The sequence below is a fragment of the Pantherophis guttatus genome, chromosome 3, assembly GCF_059756535.1.
Source record: "Pantherophis guttatus breed Tessera chromosome 3, ASM5975653v1, whole genome shotgun sequence".
Taxonomy (NCBI): domain Eukaryota; kingdom Metazoa; phylum Chordata; class Lepidosauria; order Squamata; family Colubridae; genus Pantherophis; species Pantherophis guttatus.
The window spans coordinates 139946550-139959054 of record NC_142065.1 but is presented as its reverse complement, the minus strand read 5'-3'; the positions used below and the strand labels follow the sequence as shown (position 1 = coordinate 139959054).

At 43.4% G+C, this 12505-nt stretch overlaps 1 protein-coding gene across 3 annotated transcripts in view; it reads left to right on the top strand.

Annotated features, from left to right (window-relative positions):
• DROSHA (drosha ribonuclease III) overlaps positions 1 to 8797 on the top strand; it is a 115922-nt gene extending 107125 nt beyond the window's left edge. For all 3 annotated transcript variants that reach the window (XM_034411937.2, XM_034411938.2, XM_060691129.2), the window contains 2 exons: positions 1109 to 1155; positions 8411 to 8797. In XM_034411937.2, the coding sequence (XP_034267828.1) occupies positions 1109 to 1155; positions 8411 to 8541 (178 nt within the window). In that variant the 3' untranslated portion in view covers positions 8542 to 8797. The remainder of the gene's footprint in view (positions 1 to 1108; positions 1156 to 8410) is intronic.
• The last annotated feature ends 3708 nt before the right edge of the window (positions 8798 to 12505 follow it).

The window sequence follows — 12505 nt, the reverse complement described above, 5'->3', positions numbered from 1 at the left end:
AGTGGCAAAAAGCAACAACTTGACACAATACTAAGTTTCAATTATTGTTGTTCCTGGGAGAACCTTTTAAGTTCATAAAATATTCTTTCTGGTGACATTGCTTAGTGCCAAAAGGTCAAGAGATAATGTGCCAGTCACTACTCTTTATTCTGTCAAATATTTTAGTGCATTATTAACTTTTTTTTTTAAGTCCTAAGCTCCATTTTTTAAAAAATCTCTTGTAATTGTGTTTGAGGACATATTAAAAAGAATGACTGTTAGGGAGAGAAAGAATTTTCATTGGGGAGAGGTAGGACACAAGACAGTATCCAGTGAGGGAGTAATATATAGAAAGCTGGAGAAGAGTCACCCTGTTTAATGCTTTAATGCTTGGAAAGACACTCTAATATTCACAAGTTCTTTTCAAATAATTGAATTGAATTCCAGCAAATAGATAAGCTGGAACTGGGTGCACAATCATGGTTTACTTTTAGCATACTGTTGCCTTCTCCAGCTTGGTGTCAAGGCCCAGCTAGATCTGGACTCAGTGGCAACTCAGTCTAATCTGTAAACCAATTAGTATCTTCCAACCTGATTGTCCATTTTATGGAAAAATGATTTCAGTAAGAAGAATGGGAAAAACATCTTAAAGTTCTCTACACAGTAAATGCCAAGTGCTATCTGCAGAATAAATAACATTTAAAAGGTTTTTTTTCCCACTTTTCCGTGACTTTGCACAAAGCATACTAATGTTAAGAATAACATTAAAGCAATCCCTAGTAAAATAAGGTGGTTTGGGAAGAAACGGGCTACAATGTTGCTATCCATTTTTGCTGCTGGAGATGGGTTTTTGTGTTTGTTTAATTGACTTTTAATTGCTTTTGTTAAAACAAATCGCCAAAGAATTTTGAAGGGGGGGATGTTTAACAGTATGGATCTTTGTTTTAAAAAATAACTCTCTGCAAAGCCGTAATGTATAAGTAGTGGGGATGGGGGACGGGAAAAGTTTTTATGGTAACAACTGCCAGTAATTATTTGAAAAATTAGTTACTGCACAGCAGTTCTGGGAAGCTGTAACTTGCTTCTGAATTACATTTGTCATTATTTATTTATTTATTTATTTTTGCAGCATTCAGCAAGCAGAGATGTGTGCAGCAATGGATGCACTGGAAAAATGTAAGTGGGTTTCTTGGAAATTACTAAAGAGTAGTTCTGGGGAGGAGTTGTAGGCATTGCGTGCAACACAGGGAAAATACAGGTTAAAGTGAACAAGTGAATATGTTGCCCTAACATTTACTATTTTCATTCCTGTTTACTATTATCATTCCTGTTAGTAAAACAATTTTTTAACTAGTGGAACAAACAGTTTTAGGTTCTATTATCTCATTCATTAGGTCATGAATGATGCTGAACTTCATGTTGGTTTTTAGTCAGGGTCTGCCAGTAGGTATTTACCTCCAGGCTCATGGACTTTCTCTATTCACCTGTGTAGCATTCACAAAATACAGGTAGTCGTCGACTTACGACTGCAATTGAACCAAAAATTTCTGTTGCTAAGTGAGTTTTAAGCGGGTTTTGTCCCATTTTACAGCCTTTCTTGCCGCAGTTGTTAAGTGAATCACTGCAGTTGTTAAGTTAGTAACATGGTTGTTAAATGAACCAAGCTTCCCCATTGACTGGGCTTGTCAGACAGTCGCAAAAGGTGGATCACACAACCCCGGGACGCTGCAGCCTATCATAAATATGAGCCACTTGCCAAGCATCTCAATTTTGATCACATGACCATGGGGATGTTGCAATGCTTGTGCGAAAAACAGTCATAGGTCACTTTTTTCAGTGCCGTTATAACTTTGGACAGTCGCTAAACGAAATTGTTGTAAGTCAAGGACTTCCAGACTCCTGTTTTCATAACAGGTCGAGATTTGATTGCCGCTCACTCAGACTGTATCCACCCTTCAAGATCGTCCAAAGCAAAAATCAAAATCACGAGTGCTTCCTTGATTTTAAGATTACAGAAAAAAATCCTGCAAGTCTGAAAGCACTTCTCTCCTGCCGGCCAGCTGATTTTTGGGATGTGCGGGGGGGGGGTGAGGGACGCGTGTGTATGCTTGGAGGGGGGCAGCGCCCCCTGCGGCCCATTTTTGAGCCCAGGAGGCTGCAGGGAGGCCTACTAGGCCCAAAACGGGGGGGCGGGGGGGCACCTGCACATGCGTGGGGGAGCGGGGGGTCATGCGTGCATGCGCAGGTGAGTCGCATTGCATTATGGGTGCTGGCACGTATGCATGCTGTCACACGCACACGCAAGCACTTTCAGCACACAAAGAGAAAAAGATTAGCCATCACTGCTCTACGGTATTGTAAATGTGCTGTAAAAGTGGAAGTTCTTTCCACCCTTCCCTTCCTTCCCTCTCTCCCTCCCTCCCTCCCTCCCTCCCTTCCTTCCCTCTCTCCCTCCCTCCCTCCCTCCCTTCCTTCCCTCCCTTCCTTCCCTCCCTCCCTTCCTCCTTCCTTCCTTCCTTCTCAGAGAACAAGGGGGAATCCCTCCTGAGACTCCGGGAGAACTTTCTCCTTCCTTGTTCTTCTGTGGGCTGAAATACCTCTTGTCTGATCGTTGTCTAAAGCTGCAGCCCCTCCCCCCCAACCCCTCCTGTCCCTCAGGGCCATTTTCACACAGCCTTGTTACAGATTGGCCAGCATTTGTGATAATTTATTTATTTATTTATTTTTGAATTTGTATACCGCCCTTCTCCCTGAGGACTCAGGGCGGTTAACAGCCAAATAAAAACATCAAATACAAATATTAAAATACAGTTAAAAAAATATATATAAATTTGGCCCCATTAATTAAAACAATAAACCAAACAATTAAAAACACTTAAAAAGAATTAGGCCAGCCCGGCTTGTTGGAAAAGGAAGGTTTTAAGGGCACGGCGGAAGGCACTGAGGTCATGGATTCTCCTTATCTCGGGGGGCAACTGATTCCAGAGGGTGGGAGCCCCCACAGAGAAGGCCCTCCCCCTGGGGGTCACCAGCCTGCATTGTTTGGCTGATGGCACCCCGAGGAGGCCCTCTCTGTGGGAGCGCACGGGTCGATGGGAGGTCGTCGGTGGCAGCAGGCAGTCTCGGAGATAGCTAGGCCCTATGCCATGGAGCGCTTTAAAGGTGATAACCAACACCTTGAAGCGCACCCGGAAGACCACTGGGAGCCAGTGCAGCTCGCGCAGGAGCGGTGTTACATGGGAGCGCCATGCTGCTCCCGTCACTACCCGCGCTGCTGCGTTCTGGACCAGTTGGAGCCTCCGGGTGCTCTTCAAGGGGAGCCCCATGTAGAGAGCGTTACAGTAATCAAGGCGAGAGGTCACGAGGGCATGAGTGACTGTGCACAGGGAATCCCGATCAAGAAAGGGCCGCAACTGGCGGATCAGGCGAACCTGATAAAAGGTCCCCCTGGTTACAGCCGTCAGATGTTCCTCCAAGGACAGCTGTGTATCCAGGAGGACTCCTAGATTGCGAGCCCTCTCTGTGGGGGCCAAAGACTCGCCCCCAATAGTCAGTGATGGAGTCAACTGACTATATCGGGATGCCGGGAACCACAGCCACTCAGTCTTGGAAGGGTTGAGCCTGAGCCTGTTCCTCCCCATCCAGATCCGTACAGCCTCCAGGCACTGGGACATCACTTCAAGGGCATCATTGGGGTGGCCTGGGGTGGAGATGTACAGCTGAGTATCATCAGCGTACTGATGGTATCTCACCCCAAAGCCACGGATGATCTCGCCCAGTGGCTTCACATAAATGTTGAACAGGAGGGGCGAGAGGACCGACCCCTGAGGCACTCCACATATAAGAGGCCTCGAGGTCGACCTCTGCCCCCCTGTCAACACGAACTGCGACCAGTCGGAGAGAAAGGAGGAGAACCACCGTAACACGGTGCCCCCCATCCCCAACTCTTCCAACCGGTGCAGCATGATACCATGGTCGATGGTATCAAAAGCCGCTGAGAGGTCTAACAGGACCAGAACAGAGGAGCAACCCCTGTCCCGAGCCCTCCAGAGATCATCAACCAACGCGACCAATGCCGTTTCCGTGCTGTGCCCAGGCCTGAAACCAGACTGGAACGGATCCAGATAGGATGTTTCCTCCAGGAATTGCGGAAACTGTCGCGCGACCACACTCTCAACAACCTTCGCCAGAAAGCGAAGGTTGGAGACAGGACGATAGTTGGCCAATATTGCCGGATCCAGGGACGGCTTCTTGAGGAGAGGCCTCACCACCGCCTCTTTCAAGGCCGCGGGGAAGTAACCCTCACTCAATGAAGCGTTGATAACACCCTGGAGCCAGCCTCGTGTAACCTCCCGGGAGGCCAGTACCAACCAGGAGGGACACGGGTCCAGTAAACATGTGGCCGCACTAAGTCTCCCCAAAATCCTGTCCACATCATCGGGAGTCACAGCATCCCTCTCCCTCTCTCCCTCCCTCCCTCCCTTCCTTCCCTCCCTTCCTTCCTTCCCTCCCTCCCTCCCTCCCTCCTTCCTTCCTTCCTTCTCAGAGAACAAGGGGGAATCCCTCCTGAGACTCCGGGAGAACTTTCTCCTTCCTTGTTCTTCTGTGGGCTGAAATACCTCTTGTCTGATCGTTGTCTAAAGCTGCAGCCCCTCCCCCCCAACCCCTCCTGTCCCTCAGGGCCATTTTCACACAGCCTTGTTACAGATTGGCCAGCATTTGTGATAATTTATCACAGAGTTGAGCAACAACAAGGATGTGGTGCACTGCTGCCCCAGGCAGCTACTATAGAAACTTGTTTGAAAAAGTAAGAGGAGCAAATATCTGCAGAAGATTGTTTGGAAGATGGGGATCGTTATTGGCTTCAGCCTGAGGGGGCCATTGATGTCGACACGGGCTACATACAGTACCTACTGTGCCTACATAGGGAATGAGGGCATTGTGGAAAAGAACCGAAGGCTCCATTTCTAAATAAAATCCTTTCCCCCTGTTGAAAAATGTCACTTGCAGGAGATGAGCCGTTTGAAGTGGGCTTGTATTTTGGTGAAAGCTGAAATTGGGGGGGGGGGATATTTGCTTGCTTGCTATTCTGCACAACTTTTATGTCTAGCTTTCTCCCTTTATCATCATAATCCCTTGGAAGCATTCATATTTCAGATCTAATCGTCAGGGACTCAGTCAAGTAAAGTACAAGAGCTCTCTGGCCTGGGTCCAGCAAAGCACTTAAGCCCATGCTTAAATTCAGGCCTGCAAGTATTCCTCTGGCATTGATGATCTAGGTATAGTGATTAAAATAAAGTCGCTATTTTGTTAGATGGGGGGCAGTGTGCTCACCGTGTAAGACTGATGGCAAAACTCACAAGCTACTGCCAAATTGGGACCTAAATCTTTGTATTACAACCCTACGTAACTCTCCATCTTATTGAAACATCTGACAGAGGTTGCTCTGCCTTTTATTTATTGAAGCAGAGCTTTATCTATCGGAGCTCAGCTTGTCCACTTCCATCAGCCAGCTTGAAATCTTTGGCCCACATTTTAAAGGCTTGGCTTTTCTTTCATTGAATATGTGCTTCTGAGCAGTGGTGAAATCCATTTTTTTTTACTACCGGTTCTGTGGGCGTGGCTTGGTGGGCGTGGTGTGGCTTGGTGGGCATGGCAGGGGAAGGATATTGCAAAATCCCCATTCCCTCCCCACTCCTGGGGGAAGGATATTGCAAAATCTCCATTCCCACCCCACTCTGGGACCAGCCAGAGGTGATATTTGCCGGTTCTCCGAACTACTCAAAATTTCCACTACCGGTTCTCCAGAACCTGCCAGAACCTGCTGGATTTCACCCCTGCTTCTGAGAGATTTTCATTTTTACATTTTCATTTTACATTTTACGTTCTCTTGTTAATCGTTTGCTTCATGGTATGAATGCGGAAGATACGGAGACCTGGGACAGAAGCTTTAAATCATGCTACAGTTCTTTCCCTGTAGCAGTGTTTCTCATCTTTGGCCATTTTAAGATGTGTGGACTTTAATTCCCAGAATTCCCTAGCCAGCATGCTAGGTCAAAGTGGCTAAAGTTGAAAAACACTGACCTATAACATGGGCACAGAATCTTAAGTCTCTGAGCCAGAGGCGCCTCTAGTCTTGTGGTCAGGGATCCCCAACCTTTCGGGCTTCTGACCCAGTTTCAGAAGAAGAATTGTCTTCCACAGACCAACAGTGTGGAGGATGGCTTCGCTCAGGCAACCTACACAGGCTTGCACAGCTTGGTTCCCAACAGGCCGGTACTAATCCATGGACCCAGGGTTGAGGATCCCTATTGTAGGCTGATCCTGGAGCTCCCTTAAAAAGCTATACTTAACACGGGGCATTTTTCAATGTAAAGGAATTTAGGGGCTGACCTTGGGGAAGGAAGGAACAAGCCATCTAGGAGGGACCTGGAGAAGAGATTACGCAGTCCAGCGATTGAAGCAAATGAAAGAAACTCACAGTAACCCTGTCTTCATTTTCTTTACTATACTCTTATTTTCTATATGTTGGGACGGAAAGAAATTTGGACAAGCTTTCAAGATTCTGTTGTTAATACCCTCCAACAATACAATGGCAATCCTGGAATCCCTGCAATGCCAGTTTCTCGACTTGGCCTACCTCCAAGGCAGGGGTGCTATTCAGCAGGTTCTGACAGGTTCTGGAGAACTGGTAGCGGAGATTTTGAGTAGTTTGGAGAACCGGCAAATACCATCTCTGGCTGGCCCCAGAGTGGGGTGGGAATGGAGATTTTGCAGTATCCTTCCTCTGTCATGCCTACCAAGCCACTCCACCCCACCAAGCCACGCCCATAGAACCAGTAGTAAAAAAAATTTAATCCCACCACTGCTCCGAGGGCTGATATAAATCAAAGGGCAGTAATACTAACTAAAGATAAATATGCATGAAATCACATCATCTCCTAATTTGAGGAAGGTCCCTTAAAGGCCAATGGCAGTGCCCTGAGCAGGAAAGATTGCATACTTCTTGTCTTTAACTTAGCTCATATATTTTCAAAGCTAAATCAGGGATTCTCATGACAAACAAGATTTTATGTTAGCTGTCTAGGTAAGTTTCTTATTACATTCTTAGCCAGGTTGTGTATATCTGAATGAAATGTTGAAGAGTGGTCAAAGTTTCTAATTGATTCTGGAGAAAATCCATAAGAAAAGACCTCTCCAAACTTTGTCTTCCGTTGTAAACCAATTGGCCAAAACACCTTCTTTTTGCACAGCTTCTGCAGAAATGCTTTTGTTCATTGGGATGAAATCTGAGTTGTTAAAAGCATCATCCATTCTTTGAGGAAAGACTTCTGACACTTCACCACTAGGAGATATTGGTCCCTCGGTCATGGTTTCTCCCACCTGCAAAATGTCACATTGTTTCAGAGAAGTGATGTACTTAATAAGATCCTCTTGAGTTCAAAAACCGTCAAAGCTCTGCTTTCCGTAGCTCTTCCTTCACCTTTTGCTTCAACTGCATTTCCCAGGTGGTGTTTTGTTAAGTCTCCTGTTCCCAAGGACACCAGCTGTTTCAGCATCAGCACAAGCTCATCTATCACACATGGCAATTTGTTCTCTGGCACAGAATTCAACCCGGGCAACACTTTCCACATTGATCTTCCATCTGGCATCACCATTGTTGATATGTTTATACACCTTATTTTGCACCACTTTTCCTGAGTTGTATTAACTGATTTTGGCTTCTAGATTGGGTGCTTTGGTCTTTAGGAGGCTAATGGCTTCTCTGTTTCTGCTTCTCACACGCACATGCCTGTTATAATAGTAATGGAGGAAAATTGGCTTGATTAGCTCCAGATGGGCCTCTTCTCATCTTTGATGAAGAATGATAGAATTTTTCAGGACTTCTCAGCATAATCCATTAATAATCTATGTTTTATGGTAGAATTTTATCATCATAATAAGGATCTTTCCAGCCCTCCTGCTGACATGTTTTATGGTAGAAGTTTGCTGAACAAGTATTTCATGGAACACGAGGATCACTCATCTTCTTACATTCCTAATACGATCTCTAAGCAGTCATCAACTCAAATCAGATATCTGTGGAAACTTTAGTAAAATAGAAAATACAGTTAAATACTCCATAGCTTTGTGGTGGCATCTCAACCGAATCCCAATATTTATTATCGCACTGTGCCTTATCTTACTCCATTTAAATCATCCCCTGATTGCTAACCAATGTGATAAATCTTATTCACATAAATCTTATTCATATAAATCAGTAGGCTACTTCAAAGTAAATAGGGGATTACAGCCAAAACAATATGTGCAACAAGTACTCTTTATCCTGACTTGGTAATACAATAATAACAGCTGGATGTTATATTTGATGGTGGCAAGATCATTTCATTGGCTGGATTTTATTGATATGAAATATTTCTTCTTATCTCAGATAATTTTCCTCAGATGGCCCATCAAAAACGGTTCATTGAACGGAAATACCGGCAAGAGCTTAAAGAAATGAGGTGGGAACGAGAACATCAAGAAAAAGATCTAGATGATCCAGAAGACATGAGAAAATAAGGGGGAAGGAAACAGTAGTATATTTGCTTAACTTTGACCATGGCCTATAAAAAAAAACTAAATGAAACTAAATGAAATCATGTTTGCTTTTGTGCTTTTTTTTATTGTTATTTATACGTTTTGTCTCCATTTTGAGAGGCAAAGCTGTATTCGTAAAATTTAAAAATGATTTTTTTTTTTAAGAACATATGCTTTCTGAAGAATGTCGTGTCCCCAGCCTATGTTTGTGAACAATAAAATATTTTATTTCATAGTATGTCATGGTCTAAAAATAAGGAAAATATAGTGTTATTCATATTGTTGTGTCATAAGAAATAATAAGGTATTAAACAGAATGCTCTTTTCTGCTACGTTCTGCCTGGGCCACACTACCGTTAAGAAGATGTATACTCAATGAACTCAAGGCACAAATGACCAGGCTCAAATTATCCTATTTTGGACACATTATGCAAAGACTCACTTCTTTGGAGAAAGCTCTAACACTGGGGAAAATGGAGGGAAAGAGAAAATGAGGAAAACCAGCAGAGGGGAGGGGCTTCAATTAAAGTGGCAATGTGTGCACCTGAAGGACCAAGTTAAGAATAGATTGTCATGGAGAAATGCAGTCACTAAGAATTGACAGTGACATGATGGCATATACATACATACATACATACATACATACATAGGTCTTTGGTTATTCAGATTTTCTCCCGCATAAAATTGGAAGTACCTTGGCGACATTTCGATGAAGTCTCATTCGTCATCTTCAGGCTGGTGTCTTCGGCCTTGTGCTTCTAGGAGCAATGTGTGATATATATATAGGCTTGATGAACTGTCTTGTCCCTATTACATTGATTCACCCCACTTGGTTTGGCAGGAAGGGCACAGTGTATATCACTTTGACTAAAGAATTTTAATTGGTGGGATCTAGGAGGAGAGCCTTCTCCGCCATTGACCCCATCCTGTGCAACATCCTACCTCTGGAAGTGAGTTTGGCCTCTACTGTTTTTGACAGTGTTAAGATCTGGTTCAGCCAACTAGTTGGGGATCCAAGAATGATAAGCAGCCATATGGGGTGACTGGTTCCTTGTAGAGGCTCTTTCAGACTTCTTGTATCATATTTATGATCTCTTTTATTATAAATCACCCAGAGTTACTGACACAGTGAGATGGATGGCATATAACTTGGTCAATTAATTAATAAATATGTAAGTGTAGTATTTTGAAGTCAATGCTAAAGACAGGTAAATGTGTCCTGAAAAGTGATTTGTAGAATTAATAGTGTGACCTCTCCTTGTTTTATCCTATAATGAAAAAGTTCCCGAGTCTCCGGAAAAGGGCGGCATATAAATCGAACCAATAAATAAGTAAATAAAAAAGGAAGGAAGGAAGGAGAAAGAAAGAGAGAGAGAAAGAAAGAAAGACAGACAGACAGATAGACTCCTGGGTGCCTTGAGTCCCAGTTAGAAAAGTAAATATATTCTCCCAGGCAGCTTTCATTGATTATGTCAGCCATAATTGTAACTCAACTTGTCATAACAAAGTTTGTACGGGAATATAAACTAGCAAAAAAAAAAGCCATTTCGAATTCACTGGATATTAAACATGCTAATGTTATTCAATATCCAATTACAGAGTTTCTGGAAAGACAATTAAAATTCTGGAAGATAAGGAGTCTCGGTGACTTCATTGGACAGGTCAGCCAAAACTGCCTTATCAGCCATCTGTTCTTGGGGTGATAAAGATTTTCAATTGCTATCATAAACTTTTAAACTTTGTCATAATTAGTGCAGGAGAGGGGAGAGGGGATGGTTTACTTCAGTCCTTGAAGAGCTGGGCCAGACCTTTCCTAGAGAAGGTTTCATTTGGCACTTCGAGATGCTTTTGTGTTAGGAAGAAATCCGCTAAAATAAGACAATGTGCTTTTAAAGATCTAATGTGGGTATTTACTATAGCCTGACGAAATGGATTAAAATGTTCCACTTCCAGGTTAGGAAATCTCTTATGATAGTTTCATTGGGCAACCACCTTAAATGACAGGGTGTGTGGAGTTTCTAAGTGTGCTTTACTTCATCAGAGCTTTGATCTACGTGAAAGTGAGCCAGAGTGTCTCTTCTGAGAGTCAAGAGGCAACCCAGCTTCAATCCACCTGATTATGGGAGGAGAGCAGATCAAGCCTCCCCAACTTGAAACAAGTTGAGGGGAGATGTTGCATCATGATAAGTAACTACCTTGCACAAAGCAAAATATTCTAAATAAAGCAGCCTGGTCCACAGCTGCCAAATAAAAAAACTGAATTCTAAATTTCTCCATCCAATCTTCTCTCTGCTATACTTTATGTGATAAGTGCTGGTCCCAAATAATTTTCTACCAGAGACCAATCCTCTGCACCATTGCACTTCCTAACTACTACTTGACAAGTTTACGTCTTGTATTTTTTTTCAGTGTAGTTGCCTAGTTTGGTGTTATGATGGGTGATGTTTTCGAATTTAAGAAAACTTTATTATTTATTGCATTGGTTTATATCATGGGAATTTAAAGCAACCTATGTGGGTTTTCCGCAAACCTTATCTCCTACCCAGTGGTGAAATTTAAAATTTTTTCCTACTGGTTCTGTGGGCGTGGCTTGGTGGTCATGTGATAGGGAAAACCAATTATCACACTTTACACAAAATAACACAAAAGCTACAGAACTGACTCACACACAATACAAAAGCAGCCGGACTTCACACAAAATGGCCCCTGCAACAAGCAGGAACCTCACAGAGTCACAGAGATAGTGACAGATAGTTCAGAAACAAACTATCACACTTTATACAAAAGTGTGTTTATTTTATACAAAAATACTGGTTCGGGCAATAGGTAGTAAAAAAATGCTTTAAAAAGTAAAAAAAAAAAAGTTCTGAGGATCGTGCGGCACAGCTTATTGTCACAGCTGATTATCGGAACCTTTTTTTTTACTTTTTAAAGCATTTTTTTACTACCGGTTCCAGAGAACCAGTAGCATTTTCACTACTGGTTTGGACAAACCGCCCTGAACCGGTAGCATTTTTTTTTTTTAATTTGATTTATATGCCGCCCTTCTCCGGAGACTCAGGGCGGCTTACAATGTGCTCAGCAATAGCCTTCATCCTTTTGTATATTTATACAAAGTCAGCTTATTGCCCCCACAACTGGGTCCTCAATTTACCTACCTTAGAAAGGATGGAAGGCTGAGTCAACCTTGAGCCTTGGCGAGATTCGAACCTGCAATAATTGCAAGCAGCTGGTCTTAATAACCAGCTTAATAACAGGGTGCCTTAGACCACTGTACTACCAAAGCTCTTGGTAGTACATTTCACCTTTGCTCCTACCCCCCCGCCCCTGCCCAACTATAAAAGTAGTTGAATTGAGAAAAACTCTCTGGTACTAAGTCACTTTAATGGAATATTTGGGTCTGAAAGGTAATTCATGTTAAACCAATTCTGGATTCAGTTCAATATTGAAGATGACTCCTGGATCTTCAGGCAGTTCAGCAAAGGAGACTGGTGACTCATGAGGTTAGGACACTGGGCTGATGATCATCAGGCTTGCGTTTGAAACCCGATTGCTCCATGGAGAGGGTGAGTTCCTGTCACACATTCCAGCTTTTGCCCACCCAGCAGTTCAAAAGCGGACAACCAAGACTAGAGGGATGGATACCACTTTGGTGGGCAACTTAATGGGGACATGAAAGGAGCTCCCAACTGGACATATCCTGGGCAACAGTGATGTCACATTCAATCCTTTCAACCTAGAAGTGCTTCGGTGCTTCCCACATGAATATAGTAGTAGGGAGTCCATTGTTCCAAATGTTTAATATCAAAGAGGTAAAGCGCGTAGGAGTAACGAATGTAAGAACATACCCTGTTTTCCCCAAAATAAGACATCCCCTGATAATAAGCCCAATCGGGCTTTTGAGTGCATGGCAATAAGGCCAAGCGCTTATTTCAGGGTTCAAAAA